The sequence below is a fragment of the Oncorhynchus clarkii genome, chromosome 19, assembly GCF_045791955.1.
Source record: "Oncorhynchus clarkii lewisi isolate Uvic-CL-2024 chromosome 19, UVic_Ocla_1.0, whole genome shotgun sequence".
NCBI lineage: Eukaryota > Metazoa > Chordata > Actinopteri > Salmoniformes > Salmonidae > Oncorhynchus > Oncorhynchus clarkii.
In genome coordinates this window covers 38,350,221-38,373,720 of record NC_092165.1, presented here as the reverse complement: position 1 = coordinate 38,373,720, position 23,500 = coordinate 38,350,221, and the positions used below count along the sequence as shown (strand labels likewise).

At 42.0% G+C, this 23,500-nt stretch overlaps 1 protein-coding gene across 1 annotated transcript; it reads left to right on the top strand.

The window, feature by feature from the left end:
• The first annotated feature begins 1,445 nt into the window (after positions 1 to 1,445).
• Positions 1,446 to 23,238, top strand: LOC139375136 (CDC5 cell division cycle 5-like (S. pombe)). The gene is made up of 19 exons (XM_071116628.1): positions 1,446 to 1,787; positions 8,207 to 8,310; positions 8,454 to 8,615; positions 8,698 to 8,825; positions 8,928 to 9,027; positions 9,249 to 9,375; positions 9,454 to 9,545; positions 10,236 to 10,380; positions 10,523 to 10,717; positions 13,735 to 13,883; positions 13,962 to 14,130; positions 14,227 to 14,391; positions 14,471 to 14,551; positions 14,663 to 14,797; positions 14,869 to 14,973; positions 21,972 to 22,169; positions 22,285 to 22,347; positions 22,484 to 22,633; positions 22,765 to 23,238. Exons 1-19 carry the CDS (start codon positions 1,743 to 1,745, stop codon positions 22,870 to 22,872), a joined length of 2,421 nt encoding a protein of 806 aa, XP_070972729.1. The 5' UTR covers positions 1,446 to 1,742; the 3' UTR covers positions 22,873 to 23,238.
• The last annotated feature ends 262 nt before the right edge of the window (positions 23,239 to 23,500 follow it).

The following is a 23,500-nucleotide window of genomic DNA, read 5'->3' as shown; positions in this document are numbered from 1 at the left end:
CGACGTCCGTGACAACTTCAAAACACTCCTGGAATGCACTAATCAGGATTTCACAAGGCGGTCGTGTCTTCCCATTTCATTAGCAGGTCGCATTAATTCTGTTAAGATGACTGTACTATCTAGGTTTTTGTACTTATTCCAAATGATTCCCATTTTTCTGCCAAAGTCTATGTTCAAACAACTGGACAGCTACATTTCCAACTTCATTTGGAATAAGTCAAATCCACGAATGAGAAAGGTATATTTAGAGAGACCTAAGCCTGCAGGCCATTTTTTTTATTTACACTACTACTGTGTAGTAGTGTATCTAAATGTGTTTTGAGTTTCTACATTTGAAAATAAGGATGGTCCCACTGGGGTCATTATGGAGTTAGTCAAGCCTGTTAACTTCTCCTGTCTCACTCCTGTGCTCCCCAATGCCCATGAACCTTGGTACCCATGTTTTGAATTCCATTGTCAGGAACTCCCTTAAAATGTACATGAAAAGGGTGAAATCATTAGTCCAACAGTTGCAATTGAGAGTTTCTTTTGGACAAATTCAGGTATGTTTATCCCTGTTTCATTATGCTTGCTTTCCTTTAAGAAACGTTTTTCAACGGAATTGGCAGAATGAATACAGCGCTGATTACAAACAAACACAGTTCACTTTCATAGCATCTACATACAAACAGCATGATCATTTTGCTTGTATAATTCCTTTTTGCATCTATGTGCTCTGCAAGTCATAATTACTGTGTAAGTCTACAGAAGGGGGTGAGAACTATGAGCCTCCTAGGTTTTGTATTGAAGTAAATGTACCCAAGTGGAGGACGGAAACTAGCTCTCTTCCGGCTACACCATGGTGCTACCCGACAGAATGCTGTTGAGGCTACTGTAGACCTTCATTGTGTTGTAATAAATTATTTGGTGACGTGAATATATTTAGTAGAGTTTTATCTAATCTCTTTTTTAACGTTTCAATATTTTTTTTAAATGAAATTCACTGAGGAGGATGTTTTTTTCCTTCCTCTTCTGCAGAACCTCCACTGTGTCAGACTGATTTGTAATAGACTATCATAGCCCAAATTAAAAAAGTAAACATTGGCTGTTGATTACATAACTTTTTTTACATTGTGGGGTCAGGAAGAAATGTTTATATTAAAATGAGGTTGCGGGCCATAACCCCAAACCTAGCTAACGTTAGCCACCTAGTTAACGTTAGCCACAACAAATTGGAATTCGTAATATATTGTACAAATTGCAATTTGTAACATCATACATATAGTAATTCGTAACATGATATACTAAATGGATGATGGACAGCTACAAATTAATACATCATACCATACCGTAATTTATCACACTAAAAGAATCACCGATTTACCTTTACTATGTTATGTCTACCGCTGATTACAGGTTGCCCTAGTTTAACATAAGTGAAAGGAATGTCTGATAAGGGTGTATACACTAGTGACTAGAGTAAGAGTCGAAAATCAGCAGTAGAGGTCCTGAATAAAATAAAAATATATATATGTGACTCTATGCAGGAACAATCTAGCTATTAACTATATTTCTATGGAGCCCCAATACTTTGCGCACTTCCGGTGTCCGCCATATTGCATTTCTGTCCATGTTGAAAACATAACGCGTTCGTGTATCGTAGTTTAAAAAATTGTCCAACTCTTCGTATTGTTTTATTTTGGGATATCTTAGTTGTTTCTTTATAATTACTACCTGAAGGGTAGCAACACACAACAGCCAAGATGCCGCGTATAATGATCAAGGGGGGTGTATGGCGAAACACCGAGGTAAGTTGGCATGGCTAACGCTACGGTGTGCTGCTAGCTAGTTTCCAACTAATATTCAAATAGCTTTAGATAGGTAACTTTAAGTCAACTCTTACGCCAGGTTAACTAGCTACCATGTAAATGTATTGATTTAGCTACTCAACATCGTGTAATTCACTGGATCACGTTAGTTGGCTAGTCAACTAGCTAGTTAACAACATTAACTAGTTTAAGGTAGCTAGCTAGTAACGTTAGCTGTTTATAGCTGGTGTATTTAATGTTATTTACACATAAGCGTTGCTCGTAATATGGTTGCAAAAAAACTTCGTCCGCGGTGCCAGAAGTTAAATAAAATGTTGCTGGTGGTCCGGACGGTTGATGAAGATTTAACAAAATAATCGATTCCCAATCGACTCCCATTTATTTGTGTGAAGATTCCGTCCCGCTAGGAATCAACACATAATATTCAGTATTTTTACAACAGTGGAGACTGAGTATTTTTCCGCAATCTACTTCCGAGAACAAACTCTTACATTTTACATAGCAAAGAAAGAGCGAGCTGGATAGGGGTGAGGCGTAGGCAGGCAGGTCGGTCACCAGGCAGAAGGTCAGAACCGTGCATTGGTCATCAAAAGCTGTATTTCGCAATAGCTTGGCTTGACATTTCTCGCAAGTCACTAAAGTAGGGGATATAAATGAGTAGGCTAGTCTACACGCAACATACCGAAAGTTGAACACACACTAGCATCTTTCCTAACAAAGAGAGAGAGCAGGCGAGCCCACGAGGGAGGGAAATTAGGGGTAGACGGTTGAAACAGTGTGCGTAAGCTATATCTTGGTAAACTGTATCTCGCAATGTCTTGACTCACCAAAAGTATATTCAAATATAGATTAGCCAATCAATGAGCCAGTTAATTTGGCGCAACGTTCTAAGGCACTGCATCCCAGTACTTGAGGCATCTCTACAGACACCCTGGTTCGATTCCAGGCTGTATCACAACCGTCCCATAGGGCTGCGCACAATTGGCCCAGCGTCGTCCGGGTTTGGCTGGTGTAGTCTCATTGTAAATAAGAATTTGTTCTTAACTGACTTGCCTAGTTACATAAAACGAATATAAAAAATATTTATTGATATTAAACATCACCAAATGCATAATTTTAATTAGGCAGTAAATGTGCAATATAAGTATGGTGCCTATAGCTTATTTAATGAAACTCTGGCTGTTATTGTTCTTTAAGCCACGGGGTGTTTTTTTTTCTTGGGCGGATGGTCAGGGGGCTGGAGCATAATTACAAATAATTTAACGCAGGAAGCCCAAACATAATATTTGAGTAAAACTTAATAATTTCAAACCTTGCATACATGTGTATACTCTCACATATCTCTATTATGCGTGGGGATACTTTTGAACAGATTTCCTTAGTGAAAATCACTTGGAGCTGATTTGCTACTGTTTTTAGTCTTTTTATGTTTTATATCCACCCCCCAACTACTTTGTTTTAGCTCAAAACATGGGGGGCCAAGTAAATATATTCGCCCATGGGCAGACAGTTGGGGAACCCCGTCCTAGTCAATAGATCACCAATTCTCCACTGAGTTAAAGTGTTGCAAATATGGTTCAGCAGCTCAAATCAGCAGGATGGTGGGCATTTTGATCAGTAAGCATGTCTACCATTGAGCGCTAAAATAATGATTATGATCACACTTCCCCAATTTAAATATTATGGGGACATCTATAGAGTTGACGTTGAAATATCTAAACGCCTAGAATAAAAACCTCCACTCCAGGGGCCTCATTTATTATAATTTTTTCTGATTGCTTAGGCACTATCTTTGAAACTATAGGCTATTTTTGCAAAACTCTACACACTAACCACAGAACCGTACACCAAACCAGCAAAACATTATACATCTCTTGCAAAAGCAAAAAATTATTGCAAAACTCGTAAAAAATGTATTTTTGCGTCAATACAGTACACACAAACCATAATTTGAATAAGCAAACGAAGCACCAATTATGCACTTGATAGTATAAATGAAAAACACTTGTAGCTTTTTCTATGTACAGAGCATAGCAGCTTGCAATAACGTTTTGTCATACATGTAGTAAACACACATACTCACAGGTATCCAAATGTGTAAGCATGGATGTGTATTCCGAACATAACATACTATCAAATACGTATAAGGGGAAAAAGTCTAAATAAATCTCAATGTTCTAACACTCCTCAAACAACAACAAGCGCAGTAGAAGAAAACAAAAACATTTGTGCTATAAAAAAATAGGCAACCATCTTTGTGGGTCATCACATGCGATGTTGTCTTGAGCTAGGCAGCGTGGAAAGTATCGCCTGGAGTGCCGTATCCAGGCCTGGCATGACCTCTGATCGATGTCTCCACAAGCCTCCTCCATTGCCTGTAGAACGGGTATGTGTTGGTGGGGCTGGCGATCAGACACCTTCCACACCATGCAGAGAATAACTATTCAATATGATTCAAGAACGGAGAGTATGGGGGGAGATTGAGTGTGATGAAAAGTGGGTGACCTGTGAACCAATTGCGGACCACAGCAGCCCAGTGGAAACTAACAGTGTCCCAGATGATAATGTACCTGGGCTGCTCTGGCCCCTGGTGATTAGGGATTCGTCTGTTGTGGAGGGTATACAGAAATGTGATAATGTGTGCATTGTTGTATTAGCCTATGAGGTGAAAAGTCGACCTCTTCCTCCAGATACTGGTTTTCTTGCAGATCTGGTTTTAGTGATAGATCCTTCTCGTTATGAAAGTATCTTACATATTACTGTACCAGTAAGACAGCACTTGCAGTTACTTACCGCTCTCATTTCGAAATATCCGGATGATACCTGCAACAGTATAGCGGCTCAGATTTGGTTGAACCCTTTGCCCAGCGTCCCTCATGCTCATCCCATGGTTGACAACATTGTCAAACACACTCGCTCTGATTTCAGCAGTTATTGTGTTCCTGACTCCTCGTCCTCTCCTTCTTCACCGCCTCCTTCTCGTCCTCCTCTAGTTCTCACCCCTTTTACTCTCTGTCCAATATTGGCCTCCATTGTTGTGTAAACCAAATGTTTACCCGTGGCCTATTTATAGTGCTCAAGCTCTGATTTGTAAGTCAACTCATTAACCAAAAGTGTTTTCACATGTGTCAATGTGGAAAGGCAATTGGTGAAATAGTGTAGCAATGTAGAGACAAGAGTTTACAGTTTTGCTGAAAGTGTTATTAAATTACAAACTGAGTGTAAAGCAGTGAGTTGTGTTTACAGTTTTGCAAAAAGTGTTATAAAATTACAGACTGGGTGTAAAGCAGAGAACGTGCATTTAGTTTGGCACACTTGGGAAATGCATTGGCACAAGTGTTAATGGTTTCAGAGACAGTGCTTCAAGAATCAGTTGGTGTTTAAGCATTCAGAAAAAACTGTAATGCATTAAATTAACATGTTGTAGGCCGTCATTATAAATAAGAATTTGTTCTTTACTGACTTGCCTAGTCAAATAAAGGTCAAATAAATATTGTGTAGAAACGTCTAAAATACTACTTACGAACAGGATTTAAAATGGTCCTACGCATAGAAAAGGTGTAATTTATCAAACAATCCTACCAGTAGGCTCCTGATTGGCACAGCAGTCTAAGGCACTGCATCTCAGTGCTAGAGGCATCACTACAGACCCCGGTTCGATTCCAGGCTGTATCACATCCATCCGTGATTGGGAGTCTGGCGGCGCACAATTGGCCCACCGTCGTACGGGTTAGGGGTAGGCCGTCATTGTAAATAAGACCTTGCTCTTAACTGACTTGTCTAGTTAAATAAAAATAACCATTGATAAATACTAATTGTTCGCAGTGCTCGTGCATGACCTTGGCTGTTAGCATTTCCAAATGCCCCTGATTAAACATATATGCTCAAAATCATACCTTTAAAACCCGTGGAGAATATTCAACGCCACACCATGAAATACAAGGGAGCAACCAAAAAAGATGCCAAAGGTGACTGAAATAGGGGTGCTAGTGTCAGATTTATTTGGCTCGCTTAGTTGTGGCTTGACCAGTAAAAATTAAAACAAAGCTACAAAGAGAGGACCATCAGGACAATACAAGTTGCTTTAGCAATGACAAATATAGCCTACTTCAAATGAGTAAGCAACACTCACCAATAAGCCATCCATCCTGCTCCCCCCTGTAGGCATATAGGCCAACATTGCTGTTCTGAAAAATGAACGAGTCTAGAGTTCTACCTGGCCACCACGTTCAGCAGTGTCTTTTGCACATCACATAACTTATCACCTGCACATAGAGAGTGGAATCCTTTTCTGTTCTCATAGTTGAAGTAGTTTTGCCGTCTATTGGGCCTTTTGTATTTGGGAACCCATTGATGGCATCATGGCAAAGAAACCCCTCTTGATGTCAATCTGTTGTGCGATGGTGTATGGAAATTGTATGCGTTACTGTTCGTTTTGCTGATTGCATCCAAAACATTGGCTCGTCAAGGGCTATGCGATGCCTATCGGCAAGCTCCCGTTGAAAGTGCCCATATGTGCACCGGAATGGCATGTTGGCTTTTTTTAAAGGAGGTTTTAAATCGTTAACATTGGCTCATCATATTTTTTCCCAAAACCAATCTGTACTTTCTGTAGAAAAAGACCCACGTGTCTCTAAAAACACGCTCTGTGAAATGCAGCGTGTGCTAACTCTTTAAACAGAGCAACATCAGGCTCTCATTTGATTTCCCATTATATCTTTTATAGTATTTCAACAACGGTTTCACTTTCACACATGCCTCTAAAATAAAAAATGACTGTACTTTATATGGATTATTGTCATAACGAATGCACTGATGTGGTCAAATGATATGCCTGTCAAAATGTTTCATGAATTCACAATGGAAATACAATGACATCAAATAATGTCTTGATTATTACATTCACAATTTTACACATTTTCAACATGTTTTCGCACACAAGCGTATGTTCATTTTGATATATCTCACACTTTGTATGGAAATGACCCTACGCGTGGTTTACGCACAGAGTTGTGCCTACGCATGATTAATAAATGAGGCCCAGGCTTCCGTCATAAGCCAATTGAGGGAAGTTTAAAATAAAAATAATTATAATTATACAGGGGGCTGTTTGGAAAAACAAATTCTTTGAGACTTGTACTAACACACGCTTGCATAATATTTAGATAACCAACGTCTCTAGTAATACTAGTCCCGTCCAATCAGGGCTAGGCTATATAACATGGCAAAGAGTAGGCTTTTTGGCATAGTGTGCCACATCATCCCATGGGATCTGTTAAGGCTACACAGAGCAGAAACATCACTCAAATATTCTAGTTCCTGAACATCATCTTATATATTCAAACCGAATAGGCCTTTTATAAGTTGCTAAGCAAATGGGCAGCATCATGTTCTTGCCAATCCTCCCTCGAATGCAATATTAGTCTTCCTAGTTCCTAGTAGGACTCCAATCTCCAATAATTAGGTTGTGTGTGCGCAACAGTTTGTTTATTTTGCGACTCGAGTAAGAGTCAACTCCTAAAATCCTGTCGTCGTTCACCACGAGCAGCAGGTTGACCTTTATTGTCATTAGTCTTACCATGGAGGCATAACTGAGCGAGTTTTGCTGGTTGGGCCAGCTGCAAAGTCAAAATTGGCTATCGTAAAAATCAATGAATTATTATATATATTTTTTTGCTTTATGGTATTAATTTAAGATTAAGGTTAGCATTGTGTTTAGGTTTAAAATCTGATTTTATGACTTTGTGGCAGTGTCAGCTAGTGACTGCTGGTGAGCTGCCTCCGGGGCTAGCCGACTAAACTCAACGATTTACAATGGAGTTGAGCGGCAACTAGTGTGGACGAACTGGAGTTACGACTACACAGAAAATTAAGTTATAACAAAAACTACAGATTTCACCACGCAAAGAATAGCCCACATTTACACAGGACTATGTCATTTAACTTCTGGCTTCCCGTGGACCATTCAGTTTTTTGCAACCCATTAATGAGCCACGCTAGTGTGTAAATATACTAGTGTTGCTAAAAGTAGCTTGCTAGATGAACTTCAATTTAGCTAGTTGACACTGGCTAGTAGGCCCTTTCTCTACTTCCCCAGAGTCAGATGAACTTGTGGATACCATTTTTATGTACCTGCGTGCAATAGCTTTAGTGCAATTACTGGAAATATATCTACCCATAGTCTTCCCGGCATCGGCTCACGAAAGCATTAGCATCCACAAGTTCATCTGACTCTGGGGAAGTAGATAAAGGGCCTCATTACCAAAATCCCAAAGTATCCCTGTAACACTGTCTATCTTTTGAAATTGTTTGTCTGCAGCTGAAGGTGAATTTCCCTCTGGGATCATTAAACAATTAATTAATCAATAAAACAATGCCCCTCCCCCTCTTTCTCCCAGGATGAGATCCTGAAGGCAGCGGTGATGAAATATGGGAAGAATCAGTGGTCTCGTATTGCCTCCCTGCTGCACCGCAAGTCTGCCAAACAGTGCAAGGCCCGCTGGTCAGTATGTGTGTGTGTGGCATTAGAAGCTGAGCCCCAATACCAAAGAAGACTGAGTGGTTTCTGTCTGTGTGTGTGTGTGTGTGTGTGAGTGAGTGTGAAAAGTGGTCTGTGTGTGTGTTTAATCTGTTGTTTGTGTGTAGGTATGAGTGGTTGGATCCAAGCATTAAGAAAACTGAGTGGTCCAGAGAGGAAGAGGAGAAACTACTCCATCTGGCCAAGCTGATGCCGACCCAGTGGAGGACCATTGCTCCTATCATAGGACGCACCGCTGCCCAGTGTCTGGAGCACTACGAGTTCCTGCTGTAAGACGCGCACACACTTTGTCTTTTTGTTCAGAGAAGACTTATTGGAGTGTTCTTATGCTCTTTCTTGATGTGTATATAGAGACAAAGCGGCCCAGAGGGACAATGAGGAGGATACAGCTGACGATCCAAGGAAACTGAAACCTGGTGAGATCGACCCCAACCCTGAAACCAAGCCCGCTAGGCCTGACCCTGTGGACATGGATGAAGGTACACAGTGCAACTTATCCTCTGGTCATTGTTGTGCTGTCATTTTGTATGGTAAAAAGAAATAAATGAGACTAAACCAGCCGTACCTGACTCTGTGTGTAGACGAGCTGGAGATGCTTTCTGAGGCCAGAGCTCGTCTGGCCAACACTCAGGGGAAGAAAGCTAAGAGGAAAGCCAGAGAGAAACAGCTGGAGGAGGCCAGGTACATCTTTTGCACACGTCTGTGTTTCAATAGAGCTGGGTTGTGAATACAACAAATGCACTATTTGTGATTGTGGCAAACTGTTATGCTGTGGCACTTGCTGCATAACGTTCAGCACAACCTTCAGACAGACATTTCATAATTTGCTCTGTGCTAGCGCCAAATAAAGAAAATAAATGTACAGCCCTGACAAACACGCACGCCCTCTTTCCCCCTCCCAGACGTCTGGCTGCTCTACAGAAGCGCAGGGAGTTGCGGGCCGCAGGCATCAATGCCCAGAAGAAGAGGAAGAAGAAGAGAGGAGTGGACTACAATGCTGAGATCCCTTTTGAGAAGAAGCCTTCTCAGGTAACACACCACACTCACGCAGACATCTCACACACATTGATGTATTATTTGGGTTCTAAATGCTCAGTATGATTCCAGGGTTTCTATGACACCAGCATGGAGCTCTACGAAGGTCTGGAACCAAACTTCAAACGCCTGCGACAACAACACCTGGATGGAGAGCTACGCAAGTTAGTCACACAAACACTAACTCTTCTGGGCTAACATGCTGTCTACACCGCTCGCGTTAGGTGCATCTACCTATTTCAGCGCCCGGCTTTTTAAGCTTCACATGCTGCAATTCCCGCCTTTCTCATCTCCTCATTGGTTTTTAGGAGCATGTGATGTCCACACTCCAGTCCAGTTGGTGGTGGTAATGCACCTTTAAAGTTGGTTGCCAACTGCCATATAAAGTCTGAAGAAGACTGAAGAAGGAGAAGAGATTAATAGAAACTAACCTGGTTTACCCTTTTATCTGTGGATTAATTGTTGGAGTAAATATGGGTCAAAATTCTACAAAGATCCAAGAAAAAAAAAGCATCTTGTGCATTTCAGGTGAAATTACAACCCAATGTTTATATCCCAGGACAAATTAGCTAGCAACAGCAAACTAGCTAGCTAAATGTCCATTAATGTTTCATGTGTTTCCACCTGTCCCCAAATGAATATAATTGGTTCAGAGTTCATTTTGATATTTCAACATGCTTGTCCTGATCACGTCTGTTGGGGATGGACAAAATCGATATGCAGATGCACGTGTGTGCCCGGTGTAGTCAGCATGTCAGGCTACATGTGGGTTGAGCTGTGTATAGGTTATATGTTTTTCATTTGAATGTGAAGAGGAGAGACCTGTGTGTGTCTGACATTATTTGTGTCCTCAGTGAAAAGGAAGAGAAGGAGAGGAAGAGGGATAGACAGAAGATCAAGAAGAAGAAGGAGAGTGATCTTCCATCAGCCATCCTGCAGACCAGCGGAGTAGCAGAGTTCACCAAGAAACGCAGCAAACTGGTGCTGCCTGCACCGCAGGTAACACTGCTGTGTGTGTTCATCTCTGATGAATAGCTAGAAGAAGTGGTGGAGTTAGGTCAGGCCAGTGAAGTTTGACTGTGTCTGATGTTGTGTGTGTCTTGACACTTGTGTCTTTCTGACACTGTGTGTGTGTGTGTAGATCTCTGATGCGGAGCTGGAGGAGGTGGTGAAGCTGGGTCAGGCCAGTGAAGTGGCTCGTCAGACCGCAGAGGAGTCTGGGATCACTAACTCCGCCTCCTCAGCCCTCCTATCAGAATACAGCCTCACCAACAGCGCTATGGCAACTGGGCTACGCACCCCCAAGACCCCTGCTGCACAGGACAAGATACTACAGGTACATACGTTCCCTCTCCCTTTTTCTGTCTCTCGGGATATAACATGAAGCAAGCTGTTCACCATACAATGTGAGTCATGACATCAAATGAATGCCAACACAATATCTCTGACATCATACAGGTAACTGCCAAAATAAAGGAACACCCAACAAACGCCCAACATGTCTTAATCGGGGGTTCGTCCACCACGAGCTGCCAGAACAGCTTCAATGCGCCTAGGCATAGATTCTACAAATGTCTGGAAATCTATTGGATCAGTGGTACCCAAACTCTTTATAGTCCCGTACCCCTTTAGACATTCAACCTCCGGCTGTGTACCCCTTCTAGCACCAGGGTCAGCTCACTCTAAGCCTGCCACACGCACTATACGATACATTTATTACACATAAGCATGAGTGAGTTTTTGTCACAACCCGGCTCGTGGGAAGTGACAACGGGCTCTTATAGGACTAGGGCACAAATAATTGGAAGCAATAATTTTGCTCTTTATTTAGCAATCTTACATATAAAACCTTATTTGTATGGGCTCCCGAGTGGCGCAGCGGTCTAAGGCACTGCATCTCAGTGCAAGAGGCATCATTACAGTCCCTGGTTCGAATCCAGGATGAATCGCATCCGGCTGTGATTGGGAGTCCCATAGGGCGGCGCACAATTGGTCCAGCGTCGTCCAGGTTTGGCCGGGGTAGGCCGTCATTGTAAATAATAATTTGTTCTTAACTGACTTGCCTAGTTAAATAAAAAATACATTTGTTCAGTGAAAATTGTGAATAACTCAGCACAGGTTAATGAGAAGGGTGTGCTTGAACGGATGCACTTAACTCTGCAATGTTGGGTTGTATTGGAGTCTGTCTTAAATGATTTTCCACACACAGTCTGTGCTTGTATTTAGTTTTCATGCTAGTGAGGGCTGAGAATCCTCTCTCATAGGTATGTGGTTGCAAAGGGCATCAGTGTCTTAACAGCGCGATTTGCTAAGGCAGGATACTCAGAAATCTGGCAGTGGCTTCTGATTTAAATGACGTTTTCACAGAACCGCTTGTTGCAATTTCGATGAGGCTCTCTTGTTCAGATATCGGTAAGTGGCCTGGAGGCAGGGCATGAAGGGGATAATGAATCCAGTTTGTGTCATCCATTTCAGGAAAGCACCTGCGTAATTGTGCACCCAGATGACTCGAGTGCTTCGCTGTATCACGTTTGACATTGTCTGTAGACTTGTTTGTTTGCACACAAAAAATCATATCGTGATGAAAGACCTGTGTGTTGTTCTTGGTAATGCAGACCGAGAAGAGCTCCAACTTCTTAATCATAGCCTCAATTCTGTCCCGCACATTGAATATAGTTGCGGAGAGTCCCTGTAATCCAAGATTCAGATAATTTAGGAGAGAAAAAGCATCACCCAGATAGGCCAGTCGTGTGAGAATCTCATCATCATGAAAGCGGTCAGACAAGTGAAAATGATGGTCAGTAAAGAACTTTATGCTCGTCTCTCAATTTAAAAAAACGTGTCAGTACTTTCCCCCTTGATAACCAGCGAACTTTTGTATGTTGTAAAAGCGTTACATGGTCGCTGCCCATATCATTGCATAATGCAGAAAATACACGAGAGTTCAGGGGCCTTGCTTTACAGTGAAAATGGTTAACTTTGTTATTGTCCAAAATGTCTTTCAAGCTGTCAGGCATTCCCTTGGCAGCAAGAGCCTCTCGTGGATGCTGCAGTGTACCCAAGTGGCAATTACTTGCACACGCGTTACCCCTCTCCCTGTCATGGCTTTTGCGCCATCAGTACAGATACCACGTTCATTTGATGTCACAAAGCTGTCCAGTACTTATCCTCTCCTGTTATCCTGGTTTGCAGAAGATGTCTTCCTTAATTGACCCCCCATAAACGTAACAGACATATACCAGGAGCTGTGCCAGGCCCGCCACATCTGTTGACTCATCCAGCTGTAACACATAAAATTCACTGGCTTGTATGCGAAGCAGTAATTGTTTCAAAACATCTCCTGCCATGTCACTGATGCGTTGTGAAACAGTGTTTGATGAAGGCATTGTCTGTATAGTTTTTTTTTTGCCTTTTTCCCCAGCGTTGTCCCAGCCATATCTGCGGTAGCAGGAAAAAGGAAGTCCTCCACAATAGTATGGGGCCTGCCTGTCCTAGTTCACCATAAAATACGCTTTTAGCCCTTTTTTATTAATGGTATCTGTTGCTTTTATACATGTCTTTACTACTCAAGTCGTCTTCAAACTCCTGTGGCTTATTTTTCAAATTGGCATCGTTTTCGAGCAAACGGAATGAGCAGCAGCTACGTTTGGCTACATACCGACCATTAGTGGAATTCCTGCAAGAGAGTAACGGTTAATGTGATTGCATGTTCATTATTTGACTAGGCTACCTGTATTTGACTTTGTTGTTATTTCGCTGAACACTAGATGGTTTCATTAAAAAAAATTGCAAGTGAAACGAGGCTACTCAGGCGAAACAAATCATCACCCAAATGTATAGCCCCTTTGGAAAATCTAAATGGACTGTTTGAAAATGTGAATCACATTTATATTTGGCGTACCCCCGACGGCATTGCGTGCACCCCTGGGGGTACGCGTACCCCAGCTTGGGAATAGCCGCATTGGAGGGATGCGACACCATTCTTCCACGAGAAATTACATAATTTGGTGTTTTGTTGATGGTGGTGGAAAATGCTGTCTCAGGCACCACTTCAGAATCTCCCATAAGTGTTCAATTGAGTTGAGATCTGGTGACTGAGACACACACCCTTTAAACTCCCTATGCTCCTTTGAGTCCCTCTCTCACTCAGATCTCTTCTAGCCATTGTAGCCAAAATAATGGCCAGCTGTTCATTTTTATACATGACTCGAAGCATGAGGGAATGTTAATTTCTTAACTCAGGAACCACAATTGTGTGGAATGACCTGCTTTCAATAGTTTGTATCCCTCATTTATTCAAGTGTTTCCTTTATTTTGGTAGTTACCTGTATATCTCTCTCTCTCTCTCTCTAGGAGGCCCAGAACCTTATGGCTCTGACTAACGTAGACACCCCTCTGAAAGGAGGTCTGAACACTCCTCTTCACCAGAGTGACTTCTCAGGAGTCACACCCCAAAGACAGGCAGTACAGACACCTAATACTGTACTGACCACACCTTTCAGGTACACACGCGAGCCATCCACACACACACACACGCACACACCCCGACATGCTATTGACACACACTGTTTTTGTTGTAGGACCCCCGGTCCAGGGTCAGAGGGCAGTATGACCCCCCAGGGAGGTTTAACCCCTAAAGGACCCGGTACTGTTACCCCTGGAGTAACCCCGGGACGCACCCCTCTACGAGACAAACTCAACATCAATACTGAGGAACAACTAGCGGATCCTGCCTACGCTAAACATCTGGTAACAAAAACGACTTTTGAGTTGGCTACTGTTTTGTATGAGTTTTTATGTGTTTGTGTGTGTAACTGTTTAGTGTGTGTGTGTGTGTGTGTGTAGCAACGAGAGTCGAGGGAGCAGCTGAAGCTGGGTCTGATGTCGCTGCCAGTCCCGAAGAATGACTTTGAGATTGTTCTACCAGAAAATGCAGAGACTCAACTGGAGGAAATGGAGACAGAGACGGGATACATAGAGGATGCCTCGGAGATAGAGCTACGCAGACAGGTATACTGTAACGCATGCATACTTCTCATAAAGCTCTACTGTAGACTATCCTACCTATATCTGTGTGTGTGTGTTGCAGGCTGTTCGGGACGCAGAGAGGGAGAAAGAGCTGAAGCTGAGGCACACTGCTGTACAGAGGACTTTACCCAGACCATCAGAGGTATGCACACACACAGTGACACACTATCTCACACACACCGAGTTCCAGTGCATCACTTTCTCCCCTTCCCGGCCCTGACATTAGCGACAATACTAATGCAAAATTGTGTAGGTGAATGAGTCCATCCTGCGTCCAATGGGAACAGATCCTCTGTCAGAGCTGCAGCATGCTGAGGAGATGATCAAGAAGGAGATGATCACCATGCTGCACTTTGACTGTCTACACCACCCACCAGCCAACCAACAGGTATGTGTACACGTGCACACACAGGGCTGCATTTGGCGCAGAACTGACATTCTTTGTTTATCCAACCACAGCGCAGCAAACAACGAGGGCCTTCCTCCACCTCCAACAACGCAGAACACATCGCCCACCTGGACAGACACCCCTACCAGCCAATCAGCAATGAGGATTTGGCACAGGTAAAACAAAGACACACACACACCTATTAGCCAGTGTTGCCCAACCGTTTTATTTTCTTAATCGCAATGGTCTTCATTAGGGGTGTGTTGAGTAGTCTTGCAAAACAAGTATCGTAACGGATATGGGCAATTTCCTAAAAACTATTATTATCAGAGTATTGTTTTGTAATTATCCGTTATTGGGGGGGGGGAGTAATTTTCGGGTGCCGGCACGCATTTTTCTCATGTCAGTCAGTCTTGTTCGAGGTTCTATGTAGTCTAAATAACTCAACTGTCTGTCTGTAAAGAGAAGTGTTAGCTGTAAGTTGATCCTGCTGCTCTGATTGGATAGAGTGAAGCTGTATTTCACGTCCACTTGCTTCATAATTTTACCTGATCAGTTTTCCTTGCATGTTTTCGGTCTGATCATTTTTCGGTCTGATCATAGATTGCTTATGCCTGCTAAATCACATGGCGAGGAGGTTTGCTATTAATGTGCATAATATTTAACATGCAGAGCAAGGGTAGGGAAAAAGATTAAACCAATGTGTGCTTGGCTGCCCACTGCAAGTTTAGGACACACACATCTCCTAATCTGTTTTTTTGCAGTGAGAATGTGTAGTGAGGTATTTTGCCTAAATCTACAGTGTATTCGGTAAATATTCAGACTCCATCCCCTTCATTACAGCCTTTTTCTAAAATGTATTAAATAAAAGAAGGTCCCTCACACAATACCCCATAATGACAAAGCAAAAACAGGTTCTTAGAAATGTTTGTAAATGTATGAACAAAAAAAACACAAACCTTATTTACACAAGTATTCAGACCCTTTGTTATGAGACTTGAAATTGAGCTCAGGTGCATCCTGTTTCCATTGATCATCCTTGTTTGGAGTCCACCTGTGGTAAATTAAATTGATTGGACATGACTTGGAAAGGCAAACACCTGTCTATATAAAGGTCCCACAGTTGACAGTGCATGTCAGAGCTAAAACCAAGCCATGAGGTCGAAGGAATTGTCCGTGGAGCTCCGAGACGGGATTGTGTCGAAGCACAGATGTGGGTTAGGGTACAAAAAAATGTCTGCATCAGGTCCCCAAGAACACAGTGACCTCCATTCTTAAATGGAAGAAGTTTGGAACCACCTAGACTCTTCATAGAGCTGACTGCCCGGCCCAATCAGGGGAGAAGGGCCTTGGTCAGGGAGGTGACCAAGAACCTGATGGTCACTCTGACAGCTCTTGGAGTTTGCCAAAAGGCACCTTAAGGACTGTCAGACCATGAGAAACAAGATTCTCTTGTCTGAAACCAAGTCTCAATGTCCTTGAGTGACCCATGAGACTTGGACTTGAACCCGATCTACCATCTCTGGAGAGACCTGAAAATAGCTGCCCAGCGATGCTCCCCATCCAACCTGACAGAGCTTGAGAGGATCTGCAGAGAAGAATGGTAGAAACTCGCCAAATACAGGCGTGCCAAGCTTGTAGCATCATACCCCAAAAAACTCCAGGCTGTAATCGGTGCCAAAGGTGCTTCAACAATGTACTGAGTAAAGGGTCTGAATACTTGGGTAAATAATGATTTACTTACGTAAATAAATAAATGTAATATTTCCGTTTTTTTATTTGTAATAAATTAGCTACAATTTCTAAAGCTATTTTTGCTTTGTCATTATGGGATATTGTGTGTGTGGATTGAGGTGGGGGACTATTTAATACATTTTTTAATAAGGCTGTTAAGTTAACAATATTAAAACACTTCCATTTTTTTCGATCACGAGTAATATCCGATCCGACTATCAACTGTCAATTTATGGATACGATTACGAGTATGGCAATGTTTCCACACCCCTAGTCTCCATCAGCTGTGTTTTCATCTTTTCTAGTATGCCTCAATCCTAAAATGAATAGGAAAGGTGGACACTGTCTAGATAGAGTACAATAACATCATTGTCCACGCATAGGGCTATTGCGGTGACCACAGTCAAATTCCAAGTGACCATTGAGTCACGGTTATCTTCTCTTATGCACTCCCGACATTAGTAGTACCCAACTCGCTAATGATCATCAGGTTCGAATGGCCTCAAACTCAGGGCTCTATTGTCCCACTAACCACTCTGACATCAATGCAAATGCAATTGAAAATCACAAACACATATCAAAAGAGAATCATGCTTTTAAAACTCACCATTAGGCTACATTTTTTTTTACCTCACTGTATCAAATCAAGCATTATTTATGCATCACATTTCAGACATGGAATGTGCTTCACATGAAAAACAAATAAACAATGAAAATAGAAAGACATTTTTACTACATTTTTTTTTAAACGAATTCTAAACCAATTTAGATGATCAATTTGAAGAAAAGTTGTGGATGTTTCAAAGCCAAACAACAAAATGGACAGTGCTTTCTAATGTGATGATTAATTCAAAGCATTTAAGAAATTGAAAGTAGAACTTATTAGTTTTTAGCTATACAGTGCCTTCAGAAAATATTCGCACCTTGACTTTTTCCAGAAAGTTAAAGAATATAAGTTTAAAAAAAGCCCATTCAAAATAAGACTATCCTGATTTAGATATGTATTTATTATGGATCCCCGTTAGCAGCTGCCAAGTCAGCACCGACTCTTCCTGGGGTCCAGAAAAATTAAGGCAGTTATATACAATTAAAAACATTTGATTACATTTCACATCACAACATATATCTACAACACAAAATGTATGTGTTTAGTAGTAGTAGTAGCGTTAACCTCAATTAGTCAACTGGTCGATTCGTTTTTTTGTCAAGCAGCAGCAAATAATAGTGGAGACATAAAAACTATGAAATAACACACATGAAATCATGTAGTAACCAAAAGTTTTTAACAAATCAAAATATATTTGAGATCCTTCAAAGTAGCCACCCTTTGCCTTGACAGCTTTGCACACAAGATTTGCCAGTTCTTGCTGTAAGATGTTACCCCACTCTTCCACTAAGGCACCTGCAGGTTCCCGGACATTTCTGGGGGGAATGGCCCTAGCCCTCACCCTCCGATCCAACAGGACCCAGACGTGCTCAATGGGATTGAGATCCTGGCTCTTCGCTGGCCATGGCAGAACACTGACATTCCTGTCTTGCAGGAAATTACGCACAGAATGAGCAGTATGGCTGGTGGCATTGTCATACTGGAGGGTCATGTCAGGATGAGCCTGTAGGAAGGGTACCACATGAGGGGGGAGGATGTCTTCCCTGTAACGCACAGTGTAGAGATTGCCTGCGACTATAAACGCAAATCCGAACATCACCCCCGCGACTCGTCAGTGAAGAGCTGGTCCAGCGACGGTGGGCTTGTGCCCATATGCGACGTTGTTGCCGGTGATGTCTGGTGAGGACCTGCCTTACAACAGGCCTACAAGCCCTCAGTCCAGCCTCTCTCAGCCTATTGCGAACAGTCTGAGCACTGATGGAGGGATTGTGCGTTCCTGGTGTAACTCAGGCAGTTGTTGTTGCCATCCTGTACCTGTCCCGCAGGTGTGATGTTTGGATGTACCGATCCTGTGCAAGTGTTTTGTTACACGTGCCACTGCAAGGATGATCAGCTGTGTGTCCTGTCTCCCTGTAGCACTGTCTTAGGCGTCTTACAGTACGGACATGGCAATTTATTTCCCTGGCCACATCTGCAGTCCGCATGTCTCCTTGCAGCATGCCTAAGGCACGGTCCCTGCTCATCTGCGTGAACCTGGGCATCTTTCTTTTGGTGTTTTTCAGAGACAGTAGAAAGGCCTCTTTAGTGTCCTAAGTTTCCATAGGTGTGACCATAATTGCCTACCATCTGTAAGCTGTTAGTGTCTTAACGACCGTTCCACAGGTGCATGTTCATTAATTGTTTATGGTTCATTGAACAAGCATGGGAAACAGTGTTTAAACCCTTTACAATGAAGATCTGAAGTTATTTGGATTGTTATGAATTCTCTTTGAAAGACAGGGTCCTGAAAAAGGGACGTTTCTTTTTTTGCTGAGTTTAGATGAGGTAGTCATTCAAAAATCATGTTAAACACTATTATTGCACACAGTGAGTCCATGTAACTTATTATGTGACTTGTTAAGCACATTTTTACTCCTGAATTTAAGGCTTGCCTTAACAAAGGGGTTTGAGTATTTATTGACTCAAGACATTTCAGCTTTTCATTTTTAATACACGTGTGAACATTTTGAAAGACAATTCCACTTTGAAATTGTGGTATTGTGTGGAGGCCAGAGACAAATATACATTTAATCTGTTTTAAATTCCGTCTGGATTATAACAGAAGTCGAGTGTTGTGAATACTTTCTGAAGACCATTTTATATGAGCCCAAAACAAAAACCCAGTTAAAATACTGATTTTTGCGGTTATACAAAACAGAGCCTACCACATATTATGCAACTTCTTTTTTTTAAAACACAGATTGAAGATGTGTTTTTGATACAAAATTGTTAAAACTGGCCCATACTCAAATTAAACTAATTCTAATCGTCTGAGTGTGGACTGTATTATTATGCAAACTGGATGGATTGCTTACTTTATACTGCACTCCAAACGTTCTATCTTTGAGTATGGGAGAGAACATATAGGCCTAGGCAATGCTGTTGGTTTATTGATTGTGCAGGGCGGCTTACAGAGTTTGCCTACAATTATAGTGAATTTGTCTTTTCATAATTTTCATAGTTAAAATGCTGACCCCTTTTACCTTTGGCTAAAGAATAACTCATCACCGTGCATTTCCATCTCTCTCCTTAATTCCTTTCTCGAGTGCGTGGGGATGTCAATGGGTTAATTTAAATGTTTCATTGTGAAGACATTGTGAAGACATGCAGCAGGTAGCCTAGTGGTTAGAGTGTTGGGCCAGTAACCGAAAGGCTGCTGGATCGAATCCCCGAGCTGACAAAGTAAAAATCTGTTGTTCTGCCCCTGAACAAGACAGTAACCCACTGTTCCCCGGTAGGCCGTCATTGTAAATAAAAACATGTTCTTAACTGACTTGCCTAGTTAAATTTAAAAAATGCTATCGATGTTCCAGAACAGATTTCACTTGGTTTCCCAAATTAAGCACCGGGTAGCTGCAGGAACACGGTTGGAGAGCCCATGACAGAATATCGCCTGTCGTGCAGCGAGAGGCTGCATGCTCCTCAGTGGTTGATGCGTGAAGTGAAATAAGTGTTCTTGCAATCCTGTGTGAAAGCGGCGTTGCCACTAGAAAGAGGGGGGTTCCAGCTGCTACTACAGTGAGCTCCAAAAGTATTGGGACAGTGACACATTTTTTGGTTTGGCTCTGTACTCCAGTACTTTGGATTTAAAATGATACAATGACTGAGATGGAAGTTCACTGTCAGCTTTAATTTGAGTGAATTTAAATTCATATGGGGTGAAACGTGTAGAAATTACAGCACTTTTTGTACGTAGTCCAAAAGTATTCAAACAAATGAACATATGTATGTTAAAGTGGTGAAACGTTCATTATTTGGTCCCATATTCCTAACATGCAGTGATTACATCAAGCTTGTGACTCTACAAACGTTTTGGATGCATTTGCTGTTTTAGTTTCAGATTATTTTATTTTGTAGCAATTAATCATAAATAATGTATTGCCATTTTGGAGTCACTTTTATTGTAAATAAGAATAGAATATTTCTCAACACTTCAACAATGTTGATGCTACCATGATTAAGGGTAGTCCTTAATGAATCTTGAATAATAATGATGAGTGAGAAAGATAGATGCACAAATATCGTACCCCCAAGACATGCTAAACTCTCTCCATTACACTAGCAGGGGAGGTTAGCATTTTTTGGGCGGTATGGTATTTATGCCTCTAACTTTCTCACTCATCATGGTAGCATCCACATTAATGTAGAAGTGTTTAGAAACATTCTATTCTTAATTACAATAAAAGTGACTCAAATTACATAATACATTATTTACCATTTCTATTGGGCATGAAATAATCTGAAACACAACCAAAACAAGCAGCAAATGCATTCAACAAATTTGTTGAGTCACAAGCTTGATCTAGTCATTGCGTGCTATGAATATGGGACCAAATAATAACTATTTGCTACTTTAATAGACGTTAATTTGTCCCAATACTTTTGGTCCCCTAAAATGGAGGGACTACGTACAAAAATGCTGTAATTTCTAAATGGTTCACCCGGTATGGATGAAAATACACTCCAATTAAAGCTGACCGTTTGCACGTTAACCTCAGTCATTGTATAATTTCAAAACCAAAGTGCTGGTGTACAGAGCCAAACAACAACAAATGTGTCACTGTCCCAATACTTATGGAGCTCACTGTATATTTATTTCTCACCTCCTCAGTTCTAAAACCGGAATAGCCGGGCAATTCGAGTGCATACAGATGCCATGTATTTTCCCCTGCCCTTGTTCCTACCCATTTGATAATGGGCCCTTCTAAATCGAAACAAATTTGACATTTAGCGTTAGAGAATAGCCTGATGGGTGAAAATGTGATCACTTGATGAGAGAACAGGGTGTGAAGCCTGAGGCAAGGCATATGCGCACTCACTCCGGAATGGGATAAAATATCCTTTCTATTTTACTAAATTCAAAGTTCAATTATATTATTCTTAAAATAAAATAATAGCACGAGACTTATAAGTATATATTGCCTGCTAAATGAACAAGCCTACAGCCTATGGGATAACCAGATAACAAACAGTAGGCCAACTCGTATTCGGTTCTTCTGAAATACATGTTCTTATGTTCCTTTAGACATGCCTAATAAATAATGGATTTATTGTGATGGTGTATATTAAATGAACTTTTTTTTAAATGTAGATATTCCAAAGGTGTGCATCAGTGGTTTGTATGCTGGAGGCCTAACAGTTTGTTGATTTAATGGTCAATTACCGTGAAACTGTCTATTTGCATGACAATAACCGGTTGACAAAATGTCATGACCACCACAGCCCTATCCACGCTATGTGAACATTTGCTTGAAATGCATAAAGGATCAAAGGTATCTTCTCCCCTCACCCCAGGCCAGTGAGTTGCTGAGCCAGGAGATGGAGGTGGTGAGGGCAGGTATGGGTCACGGGGACCTGTCCATGGAGGCCTACAGCCAGGTGTGGGAGGAGTGTTACGGCCAGGTGCTGTACCTCTCTGCCCAGAGCCGCTACACCAGGGCCAACCTGGCCTCCAAGAAGGACAGAATAGACTCCCTGGAGAAGAAGCTGGAGGTGAGACCATGCACACACTATCATGTTCTTTATACACTAGAAGCTGCTGATTCATAGGTGGCTTATATTATGAAGTGTGTGTGTGTCTATGATGTGTGAATCTGTATATTCCTAGATAAACCGAGGCCATATGACATGTGAGGCCCGTCGTGCTGCTCGTCTGGAGCGCCGTCTCAAGGTGAATATATACACCTATACTCTTTCTGTATTTGTCTAAAGGTGTTTCTAAACAGCACCATGTGTGTGCTCTAGACCTACTGAAGCATAATGGTGATCTGTGGGAGCAGTTATATTGTGTGTGTGTGTGTGTGTAGGTGTTACTAGGAGGGTACCAGTCCCGTGCTGTAGGCCTACTGAAGCAGCATGGTGAACTGTGGGAGCAGGTTGAGCAGGCAGCTACAGAGCTCCACACCTTCACTGAGCTGAAGAAACAAGAAGACACAGCTATACCCCGCAGACAAGAGGTACACATATTCACGCACACACCTGGCCATATCACACAAACATCAGGTTACGTACACACACACACAGCAGCTGACACAAACTGGAGGCATGTGAAGTTTCTTAATGGACTTAATTTTCTCATTCTGTCTAGGCTCTAAGGGAGGATGTGGAGAGACAGCAGGAGAGAGAGAAGGAGCTGCAACAGAGATATGGAGACCTGCTGCTGGAGAAAGACGCTCTGCTGTCTGCCAAATTCTAACATGCATACACCATACGTGCTTACTACACACAGCAAACACATAAGACCAACACATACTACGAAAACACATTGAGTAAATGCACACGCGCTGCTGGAGGTGTCTGCTAAAGCACAGGATCATAGCCACCCTCGTCTCCCTCAGCAAATCTGTGAGAAAAAAAAATATTGTGCTGATTTGCTTTTTATTTTCCAAAGTTAAAAAGACATGCAAGTGAATGACCTATTGTAACTCCGCCTCTATGTTTTGATGTCATGGCCCAGTGCTGTGAGCATGCTAAGTAGTTACCTAGTGTCAGTTTGTCCTCTGACTAGTGATCAGTGGTTCATGTCTTGTCATTGGAATAAAAGAGATCAATAGAAATCTGATTTCTCGTTTGGTGTTTGTCCCATGGTGACAGATTGATGTTAACCTTCAAATTCCTGACTGACCATGTTCACTCTTATCCATGACTGTAAGCTGTAAAGTGTTGAAAACATGCGCCAGGAACTGTTCCAATAACTACATTCCTGCTTTGAAAGAGCTCAGTAATTGTACCTGCCGGTGCTAAAGAAACTAGGCCCTAGTTCACGAGATGTGACACCTTTGTGCCCAGTTGCACTTCAGCACCCATGAGATACCTAGAGACAC